The 23,027-nt window shown below is 42.0% G+C and overlaps 1 protein-coding gene across 1 annotated transcript in view; it reads left to right on the plus strand.

The window, feature by feature from the left end:
* Nucleotides 1-23,027, plus strand: part of SNX9 (sorting nexin 9) — a 130,067-nt gene that overhangs the window by 66,294 nt on the left and 40,746 nt on the right. Inside the window, 3 exon segments of the mRNA XM_017889651.1 lie at nucleotides 11,596-11,767; nucleotides 16,831-16,978; nucleotides 21,091-21,175. Of these exon segments, the coding sequence (XP_017745140.1) occupies nucleotides 11,596-11,767; nucleotides 16,831-16,978; nucleotides 21,091-21,175 (405 nt within the window).

The following is a 23,027-nucleotide window of genomic DNA, read 5'->3' on the forward strand; positions in this document are numbered from 1 at the left end:
CTGTGGTGGACGTTTGGTGTCTACTGGAGGAATTAGGTGGGCCGTAAGAGCTGCGACCACTCACAGTATGTTTTGAGCTTTCATATACCCTTTGTACACATTTGGTAGAAAGCCAAACAGAAAGCAACTTTAAGTAAATGTAAGTTACCATTTTCATTAATTCTGAAACCCAGCCCTCCTGCAAGGCCTGATGTGGTTACGGTGCAGATAGATAGAAGTCGTGGTGCCATTGCCCATCTCTGCCATGCCACATTTGCTATTCTCATGGTCTCTGCAGTGAGAGCCCTTCCTCTTGGCCATGTCTTAGCTGCTTACTAGGAAACCAGTGAACTGAGTCAGGTCTAACCATGTCATCCAAACAAGCGTCTGCCCTACTTTCTGCTTGTTGTCGTCAGAAGTAAGGGTTTGTTTCTTACTGGTCCCAGTTCCCCCGGGATGTCATATGAGGAGCAGAATACAACAACATAAAAAAATATAGCAAAACCAGAAACTACTATTTTTGTGGTGAGCAGTTGCTAATTAGCATCCTGTCTTTAAAAACAGTTAGTAAAGTAACCTTTTATTTTATTATTACAGAAGCAGTACATATGCATTGTAGAAAATTCAGACTACCAGAAAGAAAAGTATCCCATTTCCACAGTCACTACTCTTTACACTAGGTGTCTGTCTTATTTTCTCTGTGTGAACATGGGTATACACACAAACATACAGATATAAATTGTATATAAATGGTAATGGTTTACCACCAGTTGGTAATCCTTGCCAGAATCAGTAATGTTACTTCTTCCACACTTACTGAGTTGGTTTCATCTAGAAAGTACGACTTTCTTGTATCAGCTGGAGCTAGTTAATTATGTCTAATTTCAATTTCAAATTCAGGATAGATGGCTAATTCCACCTCTCCTTAATTGCCAGGTTTCAAAGTAAGAAGTTGTTTTATAGCTACTACAAATAGTGACCAGTGAAGAAAGCATTCCTGTCTTTTTTCTGATAGTAGCATGGATGCATGGATTTACATTGATTTAATGATGTGTTTTGTTTTTTTTCTTTGTGCTTAAAGTTATCACCTTTTGGAAGCCCATTCAAGCTCTTCTTCTACCTCAATGATATTTGAAACCTCTCTTGCTCTTAAATAGCGCTACTTCTTTCATCTCTGTCAGTACTGCATCAGCTTCATTTTTCTCTTCGTTCTGGGTCATATTTTCCTTCTTTTCATGCCTGGTAAATTATGATTGGATGCCAGACATTGCAGTTTTCACCTTGCTATACGCTGGACATTTTTACCTTCCCATAAACATTTTTGAACCTTGTTCTGGGATGCACCTAAGTTACTTTGAAATAGTCTGATTATTTCAGGTTTTATTTTTAAGCCCAGAGCAACATTTAACTTAGGGATATTTTTGCCCCTGTCCTGAAACAAATCCTTTGTAGTATTGTACCCGATGCCCCGTGAATCACGAAGATTTCCATTTGGGCCGGTGGGAATAGCCCTGTGTGAGGGATTGCACTCTTGATTTTTTCATGTGTGTCTTTCACTGACCTTGGGTAGCCCCCTCACGTGACAGGCTGATCGGTGCAGATCTGCAATGCCCTCTGCAGTCTCCAGAGCTCTCTCTGTGCGTCTCTGTCTTCCCCAGACTCTGTCTCCTCCCACCACAGAGACCGCCGAGCTTTGTGTGGGTTTTCCATGCCTGCTCTGTGGCCTGGAGAGTCTCTCCACACAGTGGTCGGGCACTTGTAGGCTTACTCTGTCTGTTTCCCGTATCTCAGGATCACTTCTTCACTACCTGGTATCCAGTGATTTGAACACAGTTTCCTATATTTCATCATATTTTTAGTTTTCAATTGGAGCATGAACTGGGTCCCTGTTACTCCATCTTTGTTGTCTGCTTTGCTTATTAACTGATTTTCAACTCCAAGTTTATTTTCATCTCTCAGGTGAGAATAATACCACCACTTACTTCACAAGAGAGTTGCCCCTGTAAAGGACACTGTCATCCACTATATAAATGTTCTTAGTACTGACTTCCCTATTGGACAGTTGTGGAACTGGGATTTGAAGCCTGGAAGTTGGGCTCCAAAGTGGTCCTCTTAACACATCTGCTGCAGTTTACCCATTGATTGGCTTCATGGAAGCGTGTCAGTTACCTCTTCTCACAAGATGCTGTACTGTAGGCCAGTTAGACCCCTAAGAGCACACATCGGGAGACATTGGCCTTTGCTCCTGAGTTCACAGACCAGCTGGGCTGTTGTGTCCTTCACAGCTGCGATTGGTAGGACTCACTTGTGGCTCTGTGGTCAGCTTCGAGTTGACTAGGTGGCTTTGCTCATTTTGTCTGGACTCTCTCACATACATGTCTAATGCCTCTGAAAGCAAAAGGTTCAGAATATTAACATTTTTTACAACTTGGCTATTTCTGTTTTTTCCTCTGGAGTTTGTTTCTCTGACTGTATGACTTGCCTGATACTTGTTCCATTCTTTCTGTGCTGCTTATAGTTATTTTTAGGGCTTCAGTAATACTGTACTGTGATACCAAACAACAGACTTTAGAAAATATAATGCATTGAAGATAACCCATTGCTACACAATTGGGGCTTTTTGCATGTAATGTTTGTGAGTGAGTGGCATGCTAGAGTTTTCTGGAGAATTTGGTCCTGCCATGAATGTGCTGGTTTTGGTTAAAAACTTTGACCTGCTCTATCACTCTTGTTCACTGAACACCTTTTTTATTTTAAGGTGGATATTTTGGCTCAGATTGGTTGTGTCGAAAGTCTCAGCCAGTCACCACCTTCTTCTCCTTCTCCTTCTCCTTCTTCCATAAATAAGGTAAATTTCAAACTTGAACACAAGAGGAAATAAACATTTAATAAACCCTAAAAGTCATATTGTTCTCCCAAGTGAGGTGATTGTGTCAGTTAAAGTGTCTTACAGGAGCTCTTCGTGGGGCGTGGTGACATGGGATGTGGAGTATGTAGGCACTGGAAAGATCATGGGGTTTTACACCATGGAGGCCTCTTAGAGGAGGCTTGATTGATGAATTTATCCCACGGGCAGTGAGATCTCATGAAAGGTCTTTAACTCTGTGGTTGACTGTGAGGAGTGTGGTACCATGGAGAAAGGGAAAAGAAGAGGAGAATGAAGACATTGTCCTATAGAAATTCGAGAGGAAAGGAAGGTGTAAAGAAAGAAACAGAAGAGGCATCTCAGCATTGGAAACCTGAGTGAAGGAGCTGAGGGGATTATTGCATGACCAAATGTCTGCAGTTGAGAGACCAAAGGGGTTGTGGGGATGGAGAACAAAAATGTCAGAGACATCAGGCGCAGTGGCTCATGCCTGTAATCCCAGCACTTTGGGAGGCAGAGGCAGGCGAATTACCTGAGGTCAGGAGTTCGAGACCAGCCTGGCCAACATGGCAAAACCCATCTCTACTAAAAATACAAAAATTAGCCGGGTGTGGTTGTGCACACCTGTAATCCCAGCTACTTGGGAGGCTGAGGCAGGAGAATTGTTTGAACCTGAGAGGCAGAGGTTGCAGTGAGCTGAGATCGCACCACTGCACTCCGGCCTGGGTGACAAAGCAAGACCCTGTCTCAAAAAAAAAAAAAAAAAAAGTCAGATACCAAAGGATCCTTCAACCAGATCATTGTAGCCTAGTTTGTTACAGTAAAGCTTAGGTTTTGAAAAAAGTCAAGATCTCAGCATGTGGCAACAGAAAATATTTGTGCCGAAAGTCCCAAGAATTAGGAGTTGCCGTTGTTGACCTTTACGGTAAAAATATTTCTGTCTTCTTCCTCTTTTACATGTCTGAAGGGAACAGAACGTTGACTGGAATAGAAGATATCTTAAGCCTGTTATCTCTTCAATTAAAAGTCTATTAATATGACCTGGCTGTGCAGCCATTTGTAAATATAACTGTCTGATCTTTTCCTGCATAGCATAAACTAATAGGTATTTTACTTAGATGGGGATTTACTCAAAGAAATGCTACTCTTTATTATTTTCTTTATATTTTAGTTGAGCCCTCACTTATTAAGATAACCTCTACCGAATGCATACTATGTTCCAGGTGTTGTGTTAGATGCTTTGTGTGCATTATGTCAATTAATCCTTACAGGAGGATAATGTTATACCCCTTACATAAGTGTGGGGACTAAGAGAGCTAAGTAAATTGCCCAAGGCCACTCAGCTAGTGGTAAGTGATAAAGCTGGGATTCAAACCCAGATAGTAGGCTTTAAGCCTTAAAGTTCTTAACCACTTTACCCATGTGGTGTAATGATTACTTGAGTCAATTCCAACAGCTTCCTAAAGGGAGTTAAATTCCACCTAGTGTACCAGGATTCGTCTTGCCCCTTTTTATCCCATATTGTATATTTATACTATGTGCAGCTTTCCTACACTCACCACACGGCACCATCACAGGTGTGCATGTCCATCTCCCGCACCCCTCGTGGCCATTCTCAGTCTGTTCTGTGGTCCAGTGGCTCTGCAGTCAAGTACAAGCCAGGCTACTTTCTGAAGAAATTTAGCTAATGCTGTAAATCTTTTGAGTGAATGTGTTTAAATAAGTCTCCCAATGTAAAGCCTGCGTAAATGTATTTCTGTATTTGCATTATGAAGAGGGGATAGCTTTTAAATTTAGAACATTAAACCAGCAAATTTGTTAGTATATTGCTCCTGTCCCTAAAGAAGCATTTGATTTAGTTGGGGCGGGAGTTAGGAAGAGAGTCAGACATAATCATCTACCTGTGGTGATTACATAGATTTAAATATGTCCCAGAGACCCAAGCAAACATGCTTTAGGAGTGTATTCATTCAACAGATACTTAATTTACGAAACGTTTACCCAGAGCCCCACGTTCACGGGCAGCAGGAGATGGCAGCATACCCTGATAGACACAGCCCTTCTCTCTGTGTCCTTCTGATGGAGCTCAGACAAGAGTGATTGTATATGTCAATTTTGTTTGTTGCATTTTCCAATGTTTGTTAAAATTTCAAGCGTAGAAAAGTTAAATGAATTTCATAGTGAATAATCATATACCCACCTTCTGGATATTACTATTCTCATTTTACAGCTCCTGCTTTCTCTCATATTTGCCCATCCCTCCATCTCTTGTGCCTGTCTGTATCGTCCAGCTTTTCTATGGTGAGCTGATTCCACTTTCAGAACTCAGACACTGTTATTTTAAGAGTACTCATAGTGTCACATGCTAAAAATTCTTTTTTTCATTCTTTCTCTTTTGTTGTTTTTTTTTGAGACAGAGTCTCACTCTGTCGCCCAGGCTGGAGTGCGGTGGTGTGATCTCAGCTCACTGCAACCTCCACCTTCCAGGTTCAAGCGATTCTCCTGCTTCAGCCTCCCAAGTAGCTGGGATTATAGGCTCCTGCCACTACACCCCGCTAATTTTTGTATTTTTAATAGAGATGGGGTTTCACCATGTTGGCCAGGCTGGTCTTGAACTCCTGACCTCAAGTGATCCTTCTGCCTTGGCCTCCCAAAATGTTGGGATTACAGGTGTGAGCTGCCACACCCAGCCAAAAATCATTTTTTCTGTAGTCACATACTGAAAATCACTTATTCTGCGATCCACCACAAGTTAACTTTTTCAAAAAGACGAGTATACATAAGACAAATCTGATTTCCTCCTTTTGGTGATCATGTTATGAAGGTTAGAGGTCTGACAAAGAGTAAGGTGTATTTCATACAAATGATCAAGAACATCACGTTTAAAATATTTGAGTCCTTGCCACTTTATACAAGGCATTTGGAGAATCTTTTGGGGGAAACATTCTCCAGGTAAGACAGAGCTATCCCCCGATTCACTGGTGGTACTGACCATCTAATTTGCAAATAATGAAGAAAGTAAAAGGAGGTGACTAGATGTCAGCCAGCAGGCTGTGGGAAGGCCAGAGCCCTTTTAATGGGGTAGGACTTTGCTAAATTGAGGAATATGAGGTGTGCAGATAGAGTACAGTATAGTGTGAGTAACAGCAGAGATGTGGAAAAGTTTGGGGAAATGTGTGAAGTTCAAAGCTCCAGAGTGAAGGTTAGTGGCAGGTAGGGAGAATGGGGAATGCCACATGAGGCAAAGTTGGGACCTGCACTGAAGAGACTCTTGGTTGAGTCCCAGGAAGCTTGGAGTTGAATCCAGGGGCAGTGAGTGCTAACGAAGGGATTTTGATTACCCATGATGGACAGTTAAGTCAGGAAGAGCTTCACGAAATAAGGGGTGGGAAGAGAAAGAGGATGAAGATGCTGCTCAGTAGAAAGGAAGAGGAGGGAAAGGTGGAAGGAAAGGACAGAGAGGTGCCGCAGGATGGAAACCTCAGCCCAGGAGCAGGATAGGTTTTACCGTGACAAGATGTCTGTAGTTAGGGAACTACCAAAGGGATTTGGGGGTTGAGAGCAAAGAAGTCAGAGACCAATGTATGGGAAGGATGGGTTCAGAGAGAAAGCCGGTGACTGGTTACAGATAAGAGGGGAAGGGACCTGCCAGGGGAGTAAAAGGCCATCTGCTGAGGGAGTGAGTCCAAGGGCCATGACGGAGGCTGCAGGAAAGATCTCTAGTTGGTAGGGTTTTGAGAAACGTCTTATCAGCAGGAGTTGGGTTGAAACAAGATAATGTTCCAGGAAAAAAAAAAAAACCAAAGAGATAGAAATAAACATACCCACAAAGATTTCATAACCTAGGTAGAGAGCTAAGATCGTATACATAGCCAACTAGTATGACAGTTATTACACACCTATGAAGTATTAACCAAGTGATTTTCAAAGAATTATTATTTGTTTCTGCCCTAATTAAATGGATTTTAATTTTCTGAGGACAGTTGCTATGAATAGTTCACCTCCAGGTCTTTCCTCCATCTTGATGAAAATCCTTCCTGGCCAGTTTGCTAAGACCGAACCGTCTTCTGGAAGGACCCAGCGAATATTCACTCTTCTGTACTAGCTCACAGTCCTGTGTTCCTTTGCGGTGTACCTCACTTAGCTTCTGGCAGTCTTCTGAATCCAGGCCGCTCACTTCTGAACTCTAGCCCGAGATTACACAGCGAGCCAGAGGTAGAGCTGTTAACGGAATTCCAACTCGCTAGGCTCCTGACTGTGGCCCTCCGAGCCCCTCCATTTCACAGCTGGTCCTTGATGGAAACCAGGCTGAGGCTGCTATACCAATGATAGTCTGTCCTTAGTGTCCCAAACTTTGGTACTTTTTCAAGTTCTTATTTGAAAAACAAAACCTTGTAACTTAAGAGTTTGGAGGACACAGAATATATTGCTACATAAAATAGGAGAATAAAACTACATTCCCTTAAAGAAAACCGTAGAAGGAAGGGTTTCTCATAGCTGAAGTATGACTGCCAGGTCCTCAGCATGATCGCCTTCATTTCCAACGTCCACTGGGGTCATCTGAGAGTCCATCCCGAAGCCGAATGTCACCTTGTAAGCTGTGTGTTTGAGAAGTCACAGTCTTGTGGATGAAACATCTTTCTCCTGTTAGTATTTAACATAGAGTAAAATCACAAGTAACTTCAGTTTTTTCCTTAGAGGTATATAGGGCAGTAGAATGACATCATACTTCCACATGAAAAGCATATGGTCTGTTTCTGATGCACCTGGCACGTGACAGCCAGCTGTCTGCCCCATGTGTCGGTTGGTGAAGAGTCAAAACAGACCAGCCACTAGGGTGTCCTACAACATTAGGGGCTATATTAGACAGGGTGGATAATTTTCTTGCAAATAGATTTCTTTTTTTAACTACCACCATTTGTGTGTGTGTGTGTAAGACTCAAATAAAGGGGAAGACATGCTATTTCATGCTGTGAAATGGATTTAGTACTGAAACTGTGGAGTGAAAGGCGTGAATAATTTTAATCATTTTCTATGAATTCAATAAACAGCGATTCAAATGAAAATCAGTATTTTAACTCAACATTCTAATGTAAAAGTTCAGATTGTTTTAAATATTAAGCTGATGCTAAAGTTTATACATAAAAATAAACAACTAAGAGATGTTATGCTAAAGTATTGATAGTTTTTCTGTGAAAGTGTGGTACTAGTACAAAATAGATCACTAAGAAACAAGAGAGTCCAGCTTTAGACCCAAATCTGATATGCGGTGAAGGTGACATTTCAAATCATGGGGGAAAGATGGATTGTTCATGAAATGGTGTTAGGGTGACAGACTGAGGACAAGATGTTCAGCTGGATCCCTGGATTATTTCTTTTCTTTTCTCCTCTTCTCTTCTCTTGTTTTTCTTTTTTTTTTTTTTTTTTTTTGAGACAGAGTCTCTCTCTGTCGCCCAGTCTGGAGCACAGTGGCATGATCTCAACTCATTGCAATCTCTGCCTCCCGGATTCAAGTGATTCTTCTGCCTCAGCCTCCCAAGTAGCTGGGATTACAGGCACCCACCACTACACCTGGCTAATTTTTGTATTTTTAGTAGAGATGGGGTTTCACCATGTTGGCCAGGCTGGTCTCAAACTCCTGACCTCAGATGGTCCTCCTGCCTCGGCCTCCGAAAGTGCTGGGATTACAGGCATGAGCCACTGTGCCCAGCCCCTATATTATTTGTTTTACTTTAGTTCCAGACAGATACAAGATTTAAATGTTTAAAAATAATAATAATAATAAAGCTAACAAAAAACTGTATTTGCCTCAAGGGTGGGGTGGTGGGGGCAGGGCTGAGAGGTGCTAAGTGTACTCTCTACTGGAATATTCTATTCCTTTGAATTGGGTGCCATCTATTTCCCATTCCAAAATTTTATTTGGAAGATTAATATTAAGGGGCCGGCGCGGGTCAAGCCTGTAATCCAAGCACCTTTGGGAGGCCGGAGACGGGCGGATGCACGAGGGTCAGGAGATCGAGACCAATTCCCTGCAAACCGGTGGAAAACCCCGGTCCTCTACTAAAAAGGACAAAAAAACTTAAGGCCGGCGAGTGGCGGCGGCCGTGTAGTCCCAGCTAACTCGGAGGGGCTTGAGGCAGAGAAGGTGTGGGAACCCCGGAGCGGGCTTGCAGTGAAGCTGAGATTCTGGCCACTGCACTCCCAGGCGGTGACAGAGCGAAGAACTCCCGTCTCAAAAAAAAAAAAAAAAAAAAAAAAAAAGATTAATATATTAAACTATAAAATTACTCAAAGGAATTATGGGATAGAAATATTTTTTTTCTTTTTTTTTTGAGACAGAGTCTCGCTCTGTTGCCCAGGCTGGAGTGCAGTGGCCGGATCTCGGCTCACTGCAAGCTCCGCCTCCCAGGTTCACGCCATTCTCCTGCCTCAGCCTCCCGAGTAGCTGGGACTGCAGGTGCCCGCCACCATGCCTGGCTAGTTTTTTGTATTTTTTTAGTAGAGACAGGTTTTCACCCTCTTAGCCAGGATGGTCTCGATCTCCTGACCTCGTGATCTGCCCATCTTGAGAAATATTTTTTAAATAAAAATATGAAAGTCCCTTTCTATGTAAGACAAAACCCCTCAGTGTAACAGTTGTCAAAGTGTGGGAATGTAACTGCATTCTCTTTGAAACGCAATTTGACAAAATCCATCGGTTCTAAATACACAGTCTCCTTAAGCCTAGCATTTTTTCTTCTGGAAATTTCACAGAGACCTTTTGGATTGCAGTTTTCATCTAAAGGACCACCAGGATGGCTGATTAATAGAAAGGAGAGGTTGTAGGCAGTTAACAGTTTACAGACTGGGAAGAGACCTTCTCTGGTGTGTGCCGAAGATGAAGGTACACATTGGGTTTTATGCCTCACAGGGCCTGTATCACACTAGAGTCACATATATTTAGGAGTTTTGGGGCAAAGCAATACATATGTATGAGAGGAGTTAAGAGCATGTGCAGTGGGTAAACATATGTAACATATATCCTTGTTCACTTTGAGGTGAGATTTTAGCATTAAAATGAGGTGGAATTTGGCTCTTTATATGTAAAGGTGAACTGTAGACACAGTTTGTGCGCAGCCTCTTGGAGCTGCTGAAACTGGCTTTAAGGCCTGCAGTTGCTTGTCAGAAGAAAATGTTTGTAAGGCCAGTCCTCTGCCCGGTTAGAGTTGTCTTGGTCTGGGTTGTAAATCAGAGTTAGGAGGGGTCTGATAGCTCCTGTTCTTGGTGAGTTTAGCCCTAGTAATTTAGAAAGTTGCTCTATTCCCTTAACCTTAGGATCCATCTTAGTTGATAAAGGGGTGTCTATTTTGGTCTCTCTGATGACTGTATTATTTGTAGGACCCAAAGACTGAAAACAAGATAAATGAACATCAGCATATACTGGTCAAGTTGTAGGAAATATATACAATGGAATTTTATGGAGACAATGTGAAAGAATATTGTGTCCATATGTGCTGATGTACCTTGCAGAATGTTATATGCTGTTAAGAGAAAAAAAAAAAGTACCAAGCAAAAATAATATAATTTAGGCCAACTTACATGTTTAAAAACCAAAAGGATCTATCTCTCTCCATGGGATGTTTGAGTAAGTATGTACAAGGAATTTGTTAGTAGCATGAAACAAAAATTATAGTAGGCCGTTGTTTCAGAGTTCCTGCACTAGGCCCCAGCACACCAGACCAAACCAGAATGGAGTCACTTGTGCTGGACGCTCCATAGCAAACTGAAATTTGAAGGAAGCAGATAGGTCCCAAAACAAACTGATTTTTTCTCGAGAACAGGAGATCCCAGTCTACCTGAGTTAGCATAATAAGGAGTCCCCTCAGCTTTAACCATTATGAAAAGGTATCCTGAAGTAAACTGGTGTTAACCGTCAACTTTCTTTCTGTTGTTCTATTTCCTTATTAACCCATCTTTAAAAACCGAGTGCTCTGTTCATGCCCAGTGGGAGTGCTCCTTCTAGACTGTAGGAAGGAGACTGCCCAGATTCATGAATCTCAAGTAAAAGCCAAGTAGATCTGTAACGAAATGTGTTGTAATTTTGTGTCTTTTGACAGTAGTAGTTCCTTAGAATGACTAGCCTCTTAAGATTTTAAGCATATTTCTCAAATTGCATATACTTTTATTCTGTTTGAAGTTTTTTATTATGCATGTATTCTTTTCAAATTAAAAGACCTACTTAAAAATACAACAGATTGCTATGAAGCAGTTAGAAATAGGTCCTCATTATCAGCATGAATAATCTCAAAAACATAATGTTGAATGGGGAAAAAAACTTGCAAAGAGATACAGTATGACATCCTTTAGGCCAATTTTAAAAATATAGAACAGTTGTTTGTGAATGTGTACATGTGCAGCTGAAGTATGAAAACACACATGGGAATGGATACAGGTTCAGAAAAGTAGTGGTTACTTCTGGAGAGAAAGAAAGAGAGGGCTCTAGCTGCTTCTAATAGTTTCCTTGTTGCTGTTTTCAAAGTTCCTAAGCAAATACGGCAAAATGTGTTCGTATCAGTAAAATTAGGTTGATTTTGTGCTTTCCTACATGTTTGGAAATTAAAATACTATGTATGTAAAGTTGTTTTGAGTCCACTTCTATTAAATTTTTTTTTAGCACTCCTGTTGTATTCAATTATGTCAGTTCATTATTGAGTTGAGTCATGCTTTCCAAAAGTCACAAAAATCCTCTTTCTTTTTACCCCTTTCAATAGGTTGGCAGTGGCAGTGACCCGTGGTCAGCCTGGAGTGCCTCCAAATCTGGGAACTGGGAAAGCTCAGAAGGCTGGGGGGCCCAGCCAGAGGGGGCTGGAGCCCAAAGAAACACAAACACTCCCAACAACTGGGACACTGCCTTCGGCCACCCCCAGGCCTACCAAGGACCAGGTGAGGAGAGGGGCGCGAGGTCCTGCCCTGCCTGCCCATGGCTGAGTGAGAGAGACAGGGAAGACTAAACTGTTTTTGCTGTCCCATACTTAGCAAAACACAGAACAGTTTTGTGACCACAGCATGGGAAGGGAGGATTGCCCCACACACCAGGCAGCTGTGCAGCAGACACCGACTGAGTGTCCTACTGTCGTGATACTGTCTACCTGGAGTCAGATCAAGGGATTTCCTACTACTGCCACCATGGGCTCACTTAAGCTGCTGGAACAGCTCACAGAACTCAGGGAAGCACTTTGCTTACTACTGTCAGTTTATTACAAAGCACAGTTTATAGGATGCAAATAAAGAGCCAGATGAAGACATGTGCATGGGGCAGAGCTTCCACGTCCCCCTGCCCCATGTGCCCCTACATGTTCAGCACCCCAGAATCTCTTTCCCTGTAGCTCAAGGATTTTTACAGCGGTTTCATCACATAGGCATGATCGATGATGATGATGATGATGATGATTATTATTATTATGATTATTATTATTATTCTTTGAGACAGAGTTTTGCTCTTGTTGCCCAGGCTGGAGTGCAGTGGCGTGATCTCGGCTCACTGCAACCTCCACCTCCCAGGTTCAAGTGAGTCTCTTGCCTCAGCCTCCTGAGTAGCTGGAATTACAGGCACCCACTGCCACACCCAGCTGATTTTTTGTATTTTTAGTAGAGGTGAGGTTTCACCATGTTGGCCAGGCTGGTCTCAAATTCCTGACCTCAGGTGATCCACCTGCCTCAGCCTCCCAAAGTGCTGGGATTACAGGCATGAGCCACCACGCCTGGCTGGCATGATTGATTATTAACTCAACCTCTGGCCCCACTTTTCTTCCCAGAGAATGGGAGGCGGAGCTGGAAGTTCCAAGCTTCTAATCCTGGCTTGGTCCTTCTGTTGACCAGCCCCCATCCCACCAGGAGTCACCTCATTCAAACAAAAGATGCTCCTACCACCCGGGAAATTCCAAGGGTTAAGAGGTCTGTGTCAGGAGCCAGGGTCAGAGACCAAATATCAGAACAAAAGTTGCACCTTGCACACCTAACATTCAGGAAGTTACAAGAGTTTTAGGAGCTCTGTGCCGGGAGCTGGGGACACAGACCAGATAGCTATTTCTTACCTCACAATACCACTCTGGGTCATTGAGTCGAAAATAGATTTTATTCAAAAGAACTGCTCGCAGTTGCCCTTATTCACTAGTAGCAAACCTGGATCCAAATGTAGATGGTCATTAACTGTAACTTTAGTTCAGTCTTACTTATCCACGTGAAGTCACAGATTCACATGCTGGGTTGGTAAAATAAAAGCAGAATGGGCGGTGGAGGCTGCAGAAGGCTGAGGGCCCCTGCTGTCGCCCATGGTTTGCTGCATTTGCAAGGAAGCTGAGCCCACATTCTGATCTCCACATCTTCAGAGAGATGAGAAGTCTTGGTTATTTGTCACCTTCTCATTTTAACATCTCAGCAGCTAACACATTTGTTTTAAAATCTTGAGCCAGAAACCAGTGTATGTGGATGGGGTGTGGCTCATCCTGCTAGTTTAAAACCTCTGCATTCAGAGGTTTTAACTTCCTGTTTGACTAGGTGATGAATAGAAATACTGAGGCAGAAGAGAAATATATGGAATGGGAAATAATGTGGGAATTAAAGGCATTTATGTCTGTTCTGAAGTTAAATAAGAAGATAGTCTCCTTTTTTTTTTTTTACAATCTCTGAATCTGTCTCCTCTGTAAGCACATTGGGCCAAGAATTGAATGTCTGTTCTAAACAGCAAGGACCTCACTCGTAAGCTTAAACAAGGGTGCAGGTCCTGGCTCAAGACTGGCAGTTGTGGACAGGAGCTGCCTGTCAGCAGGACCAGGGGTGTAGGCTGGGTAGAAGCATTGAGAGACTCCTGGTGTCTAGTTCTGTGGTCACTTGGCCCACATCCTTCTCACAGTTTGTTCTCCCATTTGGCATTTGTCTCTCAGCTTCTCCATAGTGGCACTCTTAGGGTCTGACAGTAAAGGACACTCAGGCCATTAGAATGGGGGAGGAAGGAGGAGGAGGAGAGCCGACAGCACCTTATCTGACACGGGGGTTATTGTCAGAATAGTAGCTACTGATGCTGCTTAATTAGTTCTTCACTCTCATCTTTTCTCTTTCCCTTTTCTCCCAAACCCCAACCCGGTCTTTTTAATGTCCCCCTCATTGCGCTTCTCTCCCCTTTATTGTTAGTGTTAAACAGCTGCTTTTCAAAGATCTGTCGTCCCTTTTGTCCTCCCCAAACCTCTAGAATTAAAGGGTATTCTGCTTATTTGTAAATGTGTAAGACTAGATGTATCAGTGTCTAGGCCTCTAGAAGTCTTTTCTCCTGTGTACCACTTAACATTCTTATAGTCTGCATTTATCTGAAGTGACTTGGACTGACAGCCCTTTAAAAAAATTGTCTGTATTTTCACGCCTATAATTCCCAGCACTTTGGGAGGCCAAGGCAGGCAGATCACGAGGTCAGGAGATCGAGGCCATCCTGGCTAACACAGTGAGACCCTGTCTCTACTAAAAATACAAAAAAAATTAACCAGGCGTGGTGACGGGTACCTGTAGTCCCAGCTACTCGGGAGGCTGAGGCAGGAGAATGGCGTGAACCCTGGAGGTGGTGGAGCTTGCAGTGAGCCGACATCGCACCACTGCATTCCAGCCTGGGCGACAAAGCAAGGCTCCGTCTCAAAAAAAAAAAAAGAAAAGTAACTATATTTAAGGTGTACAGGGTGATATAATATACATGTACATAGTGAAATCATTACTATTGTCAAGCGCTTAACATATCCCTCACCTCACATGGTTACCTAAGCGCGTGTGTGCATGTGTATGTGCAAGTGGGTGTGTGTGGTAAGAACACCTAAAATCTCCCTCAGCAACTTTCCCATATATAATGCAGTTTCATTAACTGTAGCCCTCATGCTGTACATGAGATCTGTAGACTATCCTACATGACTGCAACTTTGTACCTTTGACCTTCATCTCCCTAGTTCCCCCTGTCCCTGCCCCTGGTAACCACCCTTCCACTCTCTGCTTCTGTACGTTTTTTAGATTTTTTAAAGACCTATTAAAAGTTCCACTTGTAGGTAAGATCACGCGGTATTTTTATTTGTGTGTGTGGCTTATTTCCTTTAGCCTACTGTCCTTCAGGTTCATCCATGGTGTCGCAAATGGCAGGATTTCCTTTTAAGGCTGAATAATATTCCATTTTATGTGTATACTACAGTTTCCTTATTCCTTCATCCATTGACAGACACTTAGGATGATTCTCTATCTTGGCAATTGCAAATAATGCTGCATTGAAAATGGGCGTGCAGATATCTCTACAAGGTAGTGCTCTCATTTCTTTGGCATATATACCTATGAGAGGAGTTGCTGTGTCATATGTTAGTTATATTGTTATTTTTTAAACCTCTATACTGTTTTCCATAGCAGCTATGCTAATTTACATTTCCATCAAAATTGTACAAGGGTTCCATTTTCTTCACACCTTTGCCAACACTCATGATCTTTTGAGTTTTTAAATAATAGCTATCCAGTCGGGCACAGTGGCTCATGCCTGTAATTTTAGCACTTTGGGAGCCTGAGGCAGGTGGATTACCTGAGGTCAGGTGTTCAAGACCAGCCTGGGCAGCATGATGAAACCCTATCTCTACTAAAAATACAAAAAATAGCCGGGCGTGGTGGTGAGGGCCTGTAATCCCAACTACTCAGGAAGCTGAGGCATGAGAATCACTTGAACCTTGAACCTGGGAGGCGGAAGTTGCAGTGAGCTGAGATTGTGCCACTGCACCCCAGCCTGAGTGACAAAGCAAGACTTTGTCTCAAAAAATAAATAAGTAGGCCGGGCACGGTGGCTCACGCCTGTAATCCCAGCACTTTGGGAGGCTGAGGCGGGAGGATCACGAGGTCAGGAGATCGAGACCATCCTGGCTAATACGGTGAAACCCTGTCTCTACTAAAAATACAAAAAATTTAGCCGGGCGTGGTGGCAGGCACCTGTAGTCCCAGCTACTCGGGAGGCTGAGGCAGGAGAATGGTGAGAACCTGGGAGGTCGAGCTTGCAGTGAGCTGAGATCGCACCACTGCACTCCAGCCTGGGTGACAGAGTGAGACTCAGTCTCTAAAATAAAATAAATAAAATAAAATAGCCATCCTAAGAAGTGGAACGTGATATTTCACTGTGGTTTTGATTTCCATTTCCCTAGTGATTAGTGATGTTGAGTGCCTTTTCATATACCTCTTGGCCATTTTTTTGGTCTTCTTTGGAAAAATGTCTATTTGGGTCCTTTGTCCATTTTTTAATTGAGTTTTTTTTTCTTTTTTTTTTTTTTTTTTTGCTATTGTGCAAGTTCGTTGTATGTTTTGAATATTAACAGATTATCAGATGCATGGCTCACAAATATTTTCTTCCAGCTGATAGGCTACCTTTTCATTTTGATTGTTTCCTTTGCTGTTCAGAAGCTTTTTAGTTTCTTGTAGTCCCACTTGTTATTTTTGACTTTGTTACCTGCGTTTTGGTGTAATATTCAAAAAAACAGTTGCCAAGACCAGCACCAAGGAGCTTTTCCCCTGTGTCTCCTTCTAGGAGTTGTGTGGTTTCAGGTCTTCCATTTAGGTCTGTAATCTATTTTAAAAGACAAGGTCCAGTTTTATTCTTTTGCGTGTAGATACCTGGTTCTCCCAGCACTGCTTACTAAGGAGACTGCCCTTTCTCCATTGTGTCATCTTGGTGCCCTTGTCAAAAATTAAAAATTAATCTGACAGCCCTTTTTAAGTTGCTTCTGATTTGTGTTTTGCACTAAAAGAATCTGTAATTCAAGCCTTAAAATTGACTACACAGCCATTACTCTTAACATCCATTTTATACTCCTGTATTATACCCTTTTCTCCATCAAAAAAAAAAATTGATTTGCCCGGTAGGTAGTTACTATCAGAAAATTAAGCAATTTCATTTTTGTTTTGGTCTTTTTTTTTTTTTTTAACTGATGATCTTCCATTTTCACCTCTAGCAACTGGTGATGATGATGACTGGGATGAAGACTGGGATGGGCCCAAGTCCTCTTCCTACTTTAAGGATTCGGAATCAGCCGATGCAGGCGGCTCTCAGCGAGGAAACAGTCGTGCCAGCTCCTCATCCATGAAAATTCCCCTTAACAAGTAAGTTTGAAGGGGAGCTGGGGAACCAGGACCATGGTAGAAGTAAACAGTAATACAAAGTATATACCATACAAAGAGGCAGCTGGCTTTTTCCCTTTCCAGTGATCTCCTAAGTTTTGGATATGATTCAGTTATTTTATTTGGATCTTAACTGAGAAGCTTACTTAAAAAAAAAAAGATTTTGTTTTACAAGGTTAATAAGTGAAATATTTATTTTATTTAATGATTTCCCAATTGTTTTCATTACTTCTACCTCTGTCAGTTTATGACATATTAAAGTTTCATTGCTGATGTCATGGGAAAGCTAAAAAAAAATAATAATAACAACTCTGTTTCAAATGTTTTACTATTTTATTAATCACTTGCCATGTGCCAGGCATTGTGCAGAGTGGTTTGTATCATTTGCATGTGGCCCTCATATCCTTTGTGGTATATATAACCCCTGTTTGACTGCAGGCAAACTGATGCCCAGAGGGACGCACCCGAGTGTTCCAGTCAGGAAACCAGGCCCTCAGGTGCAGAAGCCCGTGTTCTCAGCTCCTGCACCTAAAAACGTGGTCGGGAGCTTTGTTTTAGCTTAGGTTTCTCTTAGATTTAAAACCAAAAAAAAGTGTTGTATTTTGTTTTGTTTTCTTGTTTTGAGACAGGCGTCTCCCTCTGTCACCCAGGCTGAAGTGCAGTGCTGCGATCTTGGCTCACTGCAGCGCCCACTCCCCGGTTCAAGCAATTCTTGTGCCTCAGCCACCTGAGTAGCTGGGATTACAAATGCGTGCCACTATGCCCAGCTAATTTTTGTATTTTTAGTAGAGACAAGGTTTAACCACATTGGCCAGGCTGGTCTCAAGCTCCTGGTCTTAAGTGATCCACCCGCCTCTACCTCCCAAAGTGCTGGGATTACAGGCTCGAGCCACCGTACCTAGCCAAAAAAAAAAAAAGTTTTAACAGTACTTGTAGATACCCTACTTAACAGGAAAGCATGTGGGCACCGGTGACCCTGGACATAGCACTGTAGGATTCTTTGGAGGGACCTAAATAAGGCTGTAGTTTATGCCAGTGTAGCTTGAAGGAGATATATTAATAATTTATGACTTCCATCAGAATTTTCAAGTACTCTTCTTCCAGCAGTTATGTTTAGTTTATTTTTTGAAATTACTAATACTTTTTCCCAATATTCCAAGTCCATGATTCAAAGCAGATATCAAGGAATGTTAATCTGTATCTGGAAAAATTAAAAACATAACATTTGACATATATTTAGACATCAAGATCTAGGTCTAGATCTAGTTTAATAAGTCCTACAAGTACTCCAAAGTGTATTTAAATAGCTTTGGTGATTAAATGCATTCTCTTTTGACTGCACACTTTTGCTGCCTCTTAATCCAGTTTCTTCCATTATATATTTTCCTGCTCAATTGCATGCATAATAAAATGAATAATTCTCTGTCTTGTTAGTCAACTGTGTCTTGTTTCAGAGTCAAATTTGAAGTTTTCAGTCGTGGTCAGTAGTGATGTGCATCATTGTCAGCTGTTCTTTAAATGTGAATAGCAAGTATATTGAAAATTCATATAAATTAACCCCATTTTGAACAAAGGAAGCAGAGACTGAGAAAAATGAGCAGCCATGTTTTCATGGCTGATGAGTGAGGTTCCCTCATGCCTGGGGGTCTCTGACCCTGGTTTTTGGTGCTCTCCTCTGCTCCACTCTTGCTCTCTGATTTACTTATAACCTTTAGCAGTTTCATGACCTGTTGGAATCTCAGTTTCTTCATCTCGAAAGCAAGGAGGTTGGCTTTAAGAATTCTTTCTGCTCTAAAATATCATTCCAGGTTGAAACCACACGAAAGCAGTCCTAACTTGAACCTGTGCCTCTGAGGCATCTCTGTCTCTGTGTAGTGCTATAAACAGTTTAAAACCCGGTGTATTTGTATTTAACTCTACTAATGTATAAATGAGTCACTTAAACTTAAAACAATTATAAAATTGTTTTAAGTATTAACACTTTTTCAGCAATTAATCCATTTTATATGACAGCTGTATACTAGTCATGGAACATAAATCTTATACTAGAAAAAGAGATCCGAAATTAAATATACTTGAGCACTATAAGAATTCATCTTGGGCCGGGTGCAGTGGCTCATGCTTGTAATCCCAGCACTTTGGGAGGCTGAGGCAGGCAGATAACAAGGTCAGGAATTCGAGACCAGCCTGGCCAACATGGTGAAACCTCAGTCTGTACCAAAAATAAAAAAATTGGCCGAGTGTGGTGGCGCACCTGTAATCTTAGCCACTTGGAAGGCTGAGGCAGGAAAATCACTTGAACCCGGGAGGTAGAGGTTGCAGTGAGCTGAGATGGCACCACTGCACTCCAACCTGGGCAACACAGAGAGACTCTGTCTCAAAAAAAAAAAAAAAAAAAAAAAAAAAAAAAAGGCATCTTGATGCTGCTGAAATAATTAATACATTGCTGTCCTCAAATTTTTCTGTGGTCCATAACAGTGCCCAAAAAGTGAAATGCTTACAGGCTAGTCAAGTTGTCGTGATATATAATCCCCACAGAAGCGCTCCTGTAGTCCCAGCTACTCGGGAGGCTGAGGCAGGAGAATCACTTGAACCACGGAGGTGGAGGTTATGGTGAGCCAAGATCGCGCCACCGTACTCCAGCCTGGCGACATAGTGAGACTCTGTCTCAAAAAAATAAATAAAATAAATTAATAAATAAAAGTGTTCCAGGTTAGTCTGTTAATTCGTTAAGCATTCAGTATGCTCCAGAAACTCCTCCAGGTCCTGAAAACACAGATGCTTCCTCTAAGTCACTCTGGCTGCTGTAATAGGTAAATGGATAGCGGCAATCAGGTGTGATGAATGGAATCACAAAATATGCTCGAAATGCCGAGGAAGACTGTACCTGAGGCTGCAGGGAGTACTTCCAAAGAGGGGATGACTTAATCACCAATGACTAAAATGTACTGAGTACATACTAGGCTCTTTACATAAATCTTTAATTCCCTTATCACCTTAGAAGGTAGGTCATTCTGGTCTCATTCTTCCACAACGAGATTTCAGCCCCTAAGGCTACCTAAATGTTGGAGTCAGAATTCAAACCCCACGCCATCCAGCTGCAGGACACCTCTGGTCTCCTGTATAAGCTGTGTTTTAAAGGAATGTCTAGAGAAAGGAGACTCAAGGGAAGTCGGTCGAGAATGCAGGAAAAGAAGACATGGGCCCCTGAGAGCATCACACTGGCCTTCAGCTTGGCACATGAATGAAAGTAGAAGCAATGCGACTGGAACTTCGTAGCAATAAGATTCCTTTTTCCACTGTAGATATTTTACTTCGTTCTGTTTACTGAAAGAAAAATTCTAAAACCCAAATTAATCTTGTCTTTTTCAGTAGCACTTTGGATGGCTGTGTTCTAGCTGTCCTCCAATTTTAGAAATGTCCTTTGGCTGTAGATTTGATTTCTGGAAGTAGTCAAGTTTATTTAAGTTTTTGGGTCTTAAGTGACCTCCCCGCTCACCCCCCACCCCAAAGCCAAATTTATTGGTTATACTTTGGGTCCCTTTACCAAGGAGACTTGTTTTCCGCTGTCATGAACTGCTTCTGAAGGCAGTTCCAAAAGAAACAAGCACATACACTGATGAGCAGGACAGCCTCTTTGGAACAGTTGTGGCCTCTGGAGTGAGCTTGTTGAAAGGCAACTTTAATTTGGATGTAGAAATGCCAGCAAGTGGCTGTTGCCCCCTGTGGCCAACTCAGATTGGCATGCCCACTACTCACTGCCCCAGGGGACTAGGGGGCGTTTTTTCAGGTCTGCCCTTCACTCTGTGGGGTGACGGAATGTTTCAGACACAGTCAAGCAAATAGAGTGCCCGTAAACATCACACCTTCTGGAGTCAAACTGTTCTCTTTACCAGATCAAGCTAAATTAAATGCCTAATTGGCCATTGAACAATCTGATTACATTAGGTTTCATTTACCACAGTTTCCTAGTTCTAGTGCACCCGAAAGACAGGACAAGGTTAAAATTGGTAAATTCAGTAAATGTGGACGAGAGTTGTAAAATTCTTACAAGGAAAGACTTAAGATTGACGAACATTTATATTCATGATTAGATTTCCTGGATTTGCGAAACCTGGCACGGAACAGTATTTGTTGGCCAAACAACTAGCAAAACCCAAAGAGAAAATTCCCATCATTGTAAGTTTGTTTATTTTTGTTTTCTTTCTTTCTGATTAAACTGTTAACACCGTACCTTAAAGCTAAGCGAGTTATTCATCTTTTGGAAAGTATTTTTAAATATATTTAATGTCTCAAATAACAGATAATATATGTTAGTGTTGTAGGAGTACTGAAGATAATTAACACAAATTAATGCCTGTCATTATATTGTTTCTTCATCTTTCAGACTTTTAGTATTGAACAAACACTCATAAAACATACTATTTTGATCATTTTTTTCTAAAGTGTCTTGAAGTGTATTTTACATACTGTTTTTCTGTTTCACTGATGAACTCAATTCAAATATTTGTTTCTTCCCTTGTAAAGTACATGTTTGTTATCAGAATAAGGTGCCCTTTCAGATATGTTGGTAATAGTGTTTTTTCCAGTAAGCCAGCTGTCAAATCGAGGTAAGGAGCTACCAAATAAAAGCTGGGAGTTAAGGACATCATTAAGAATATCTGTCTTAGAATTACTTGATTATTGCATAACGTGACACAAGCCCTTTGGTTTCATTCCATATTTGCATTGGTGATAGTTTTTCTGTCTAGGTGATATTTTGTTGTAGATTCCCAAATGAAATTCTGGAAAAGAGAAGTGTAGCTCTCCTCTGATCCTATTGACTTAACCCTCTAACAATCAGATTGGGAACCTGAAGCCTTGAGTGTTCTCACCCTGGACTCAATCAAGGATGAGGAAACATCTGGTCTTATTCTGTAATCTTTGGAGACTTGATAAAATTGCAGGAATAGTATTAGATTCTTTATTTACTTGTGCCTGCGTGTTTGAAAAACTCTAAACCCTGAAAGCCTCCAGACTGAAGAGCTGTAACCAAGAGCCCTTTTATGCTTTTCCCTCAAAGCAAATTTGGGGTAATTAACTTCTGAGTAGTTATATTAAAGATTTTTTTTTCCTGTTTTCTCTGGACTTAAATAAGTGAACATGTACCATTATTCTTTTCATGAGATTTAACACTCCTCAAAATCAAGAGCACATAGCTCTGCCTCAGTTTTGTTTTTTTGGTTTTTGTTTGTTTGTTTGTTTTTAAGACAGAGTCTCACTCTGTCACCCAGGCTGGAGTGCAGTGGCGCGATCTTGGCTCACTGCAACCTCTGCCTCACGGGTTCAAGCAATTCTCCTGCCTCAGCCTCTTGAGTAGCTGGGATTACAGGTATGCACCACCAAGCCTGGCTAATTATTTTTGTATTTTTTAGTAGAGACGGGGTTTCACCATATTGACCAGGCTGGTCTTGAACTCCTGACTTTGTGATCCGCCCGCATCGGCCTCCCAAAGTGCTGGGATTACAGGCATGAGCCCTCACAGCCGGCCTGCCTCAGATTCTTAAAGGGGACTTTGTCTCAAGCATGCAGTGGTGGTACAGAGCTAAGGGTTCCAGCGTTTCATTGACCCGCAAGTTTTAGGTAGAACCGGACCCATGCAGCCAGTAGGTGGGTCTGCCTGTGTGGGCGTCTATACATGAAAGAAGCTGAGGAAAGCCACCGCGTCTTCAGGAGGCCCAGAGAAAGCAGAGACTAATTCCTTGCCTTCTCATGAAACAGAGACCCATGACATTGGGCCCTAGCCAAGTGCAGTTGCCGCTCTCGGCCTACTCACTGAGGGAGCCCCCAAAAGTCATCTCCTCTGCACCTTTCAGGTAGTTTCTTGGATCTGGGCTCTCTCTGAGGGTGTTATATTAATTTGTTCTCAGAGATTTTAGTCTCTTTTTAAACTGCTCCTATCCTTACAGTAGGGCATCTTCCTTACCTAACAGACTCTGGACTTAAATATCCCAATCCACTTTTCCCATCTTCCACTTAAAAAAAAAAAAAC

Source organism: Rhinopithecus bieti, unplaced genomic scaffold, assembly GCF_001698545.2.
Source record: "Rhinopithecus bieti isolate Rb0 unplaced genomic scaffold, ASM169854v2 scaffold_18548, whole genome shotgun sequence".
Taxonomy (NCBI): Eukaryota; Metazoa; Chordata; class Mammalia; order Primates; family Cercopithecidae; genus Rhinopithecus; species Rhinopithecus bieti.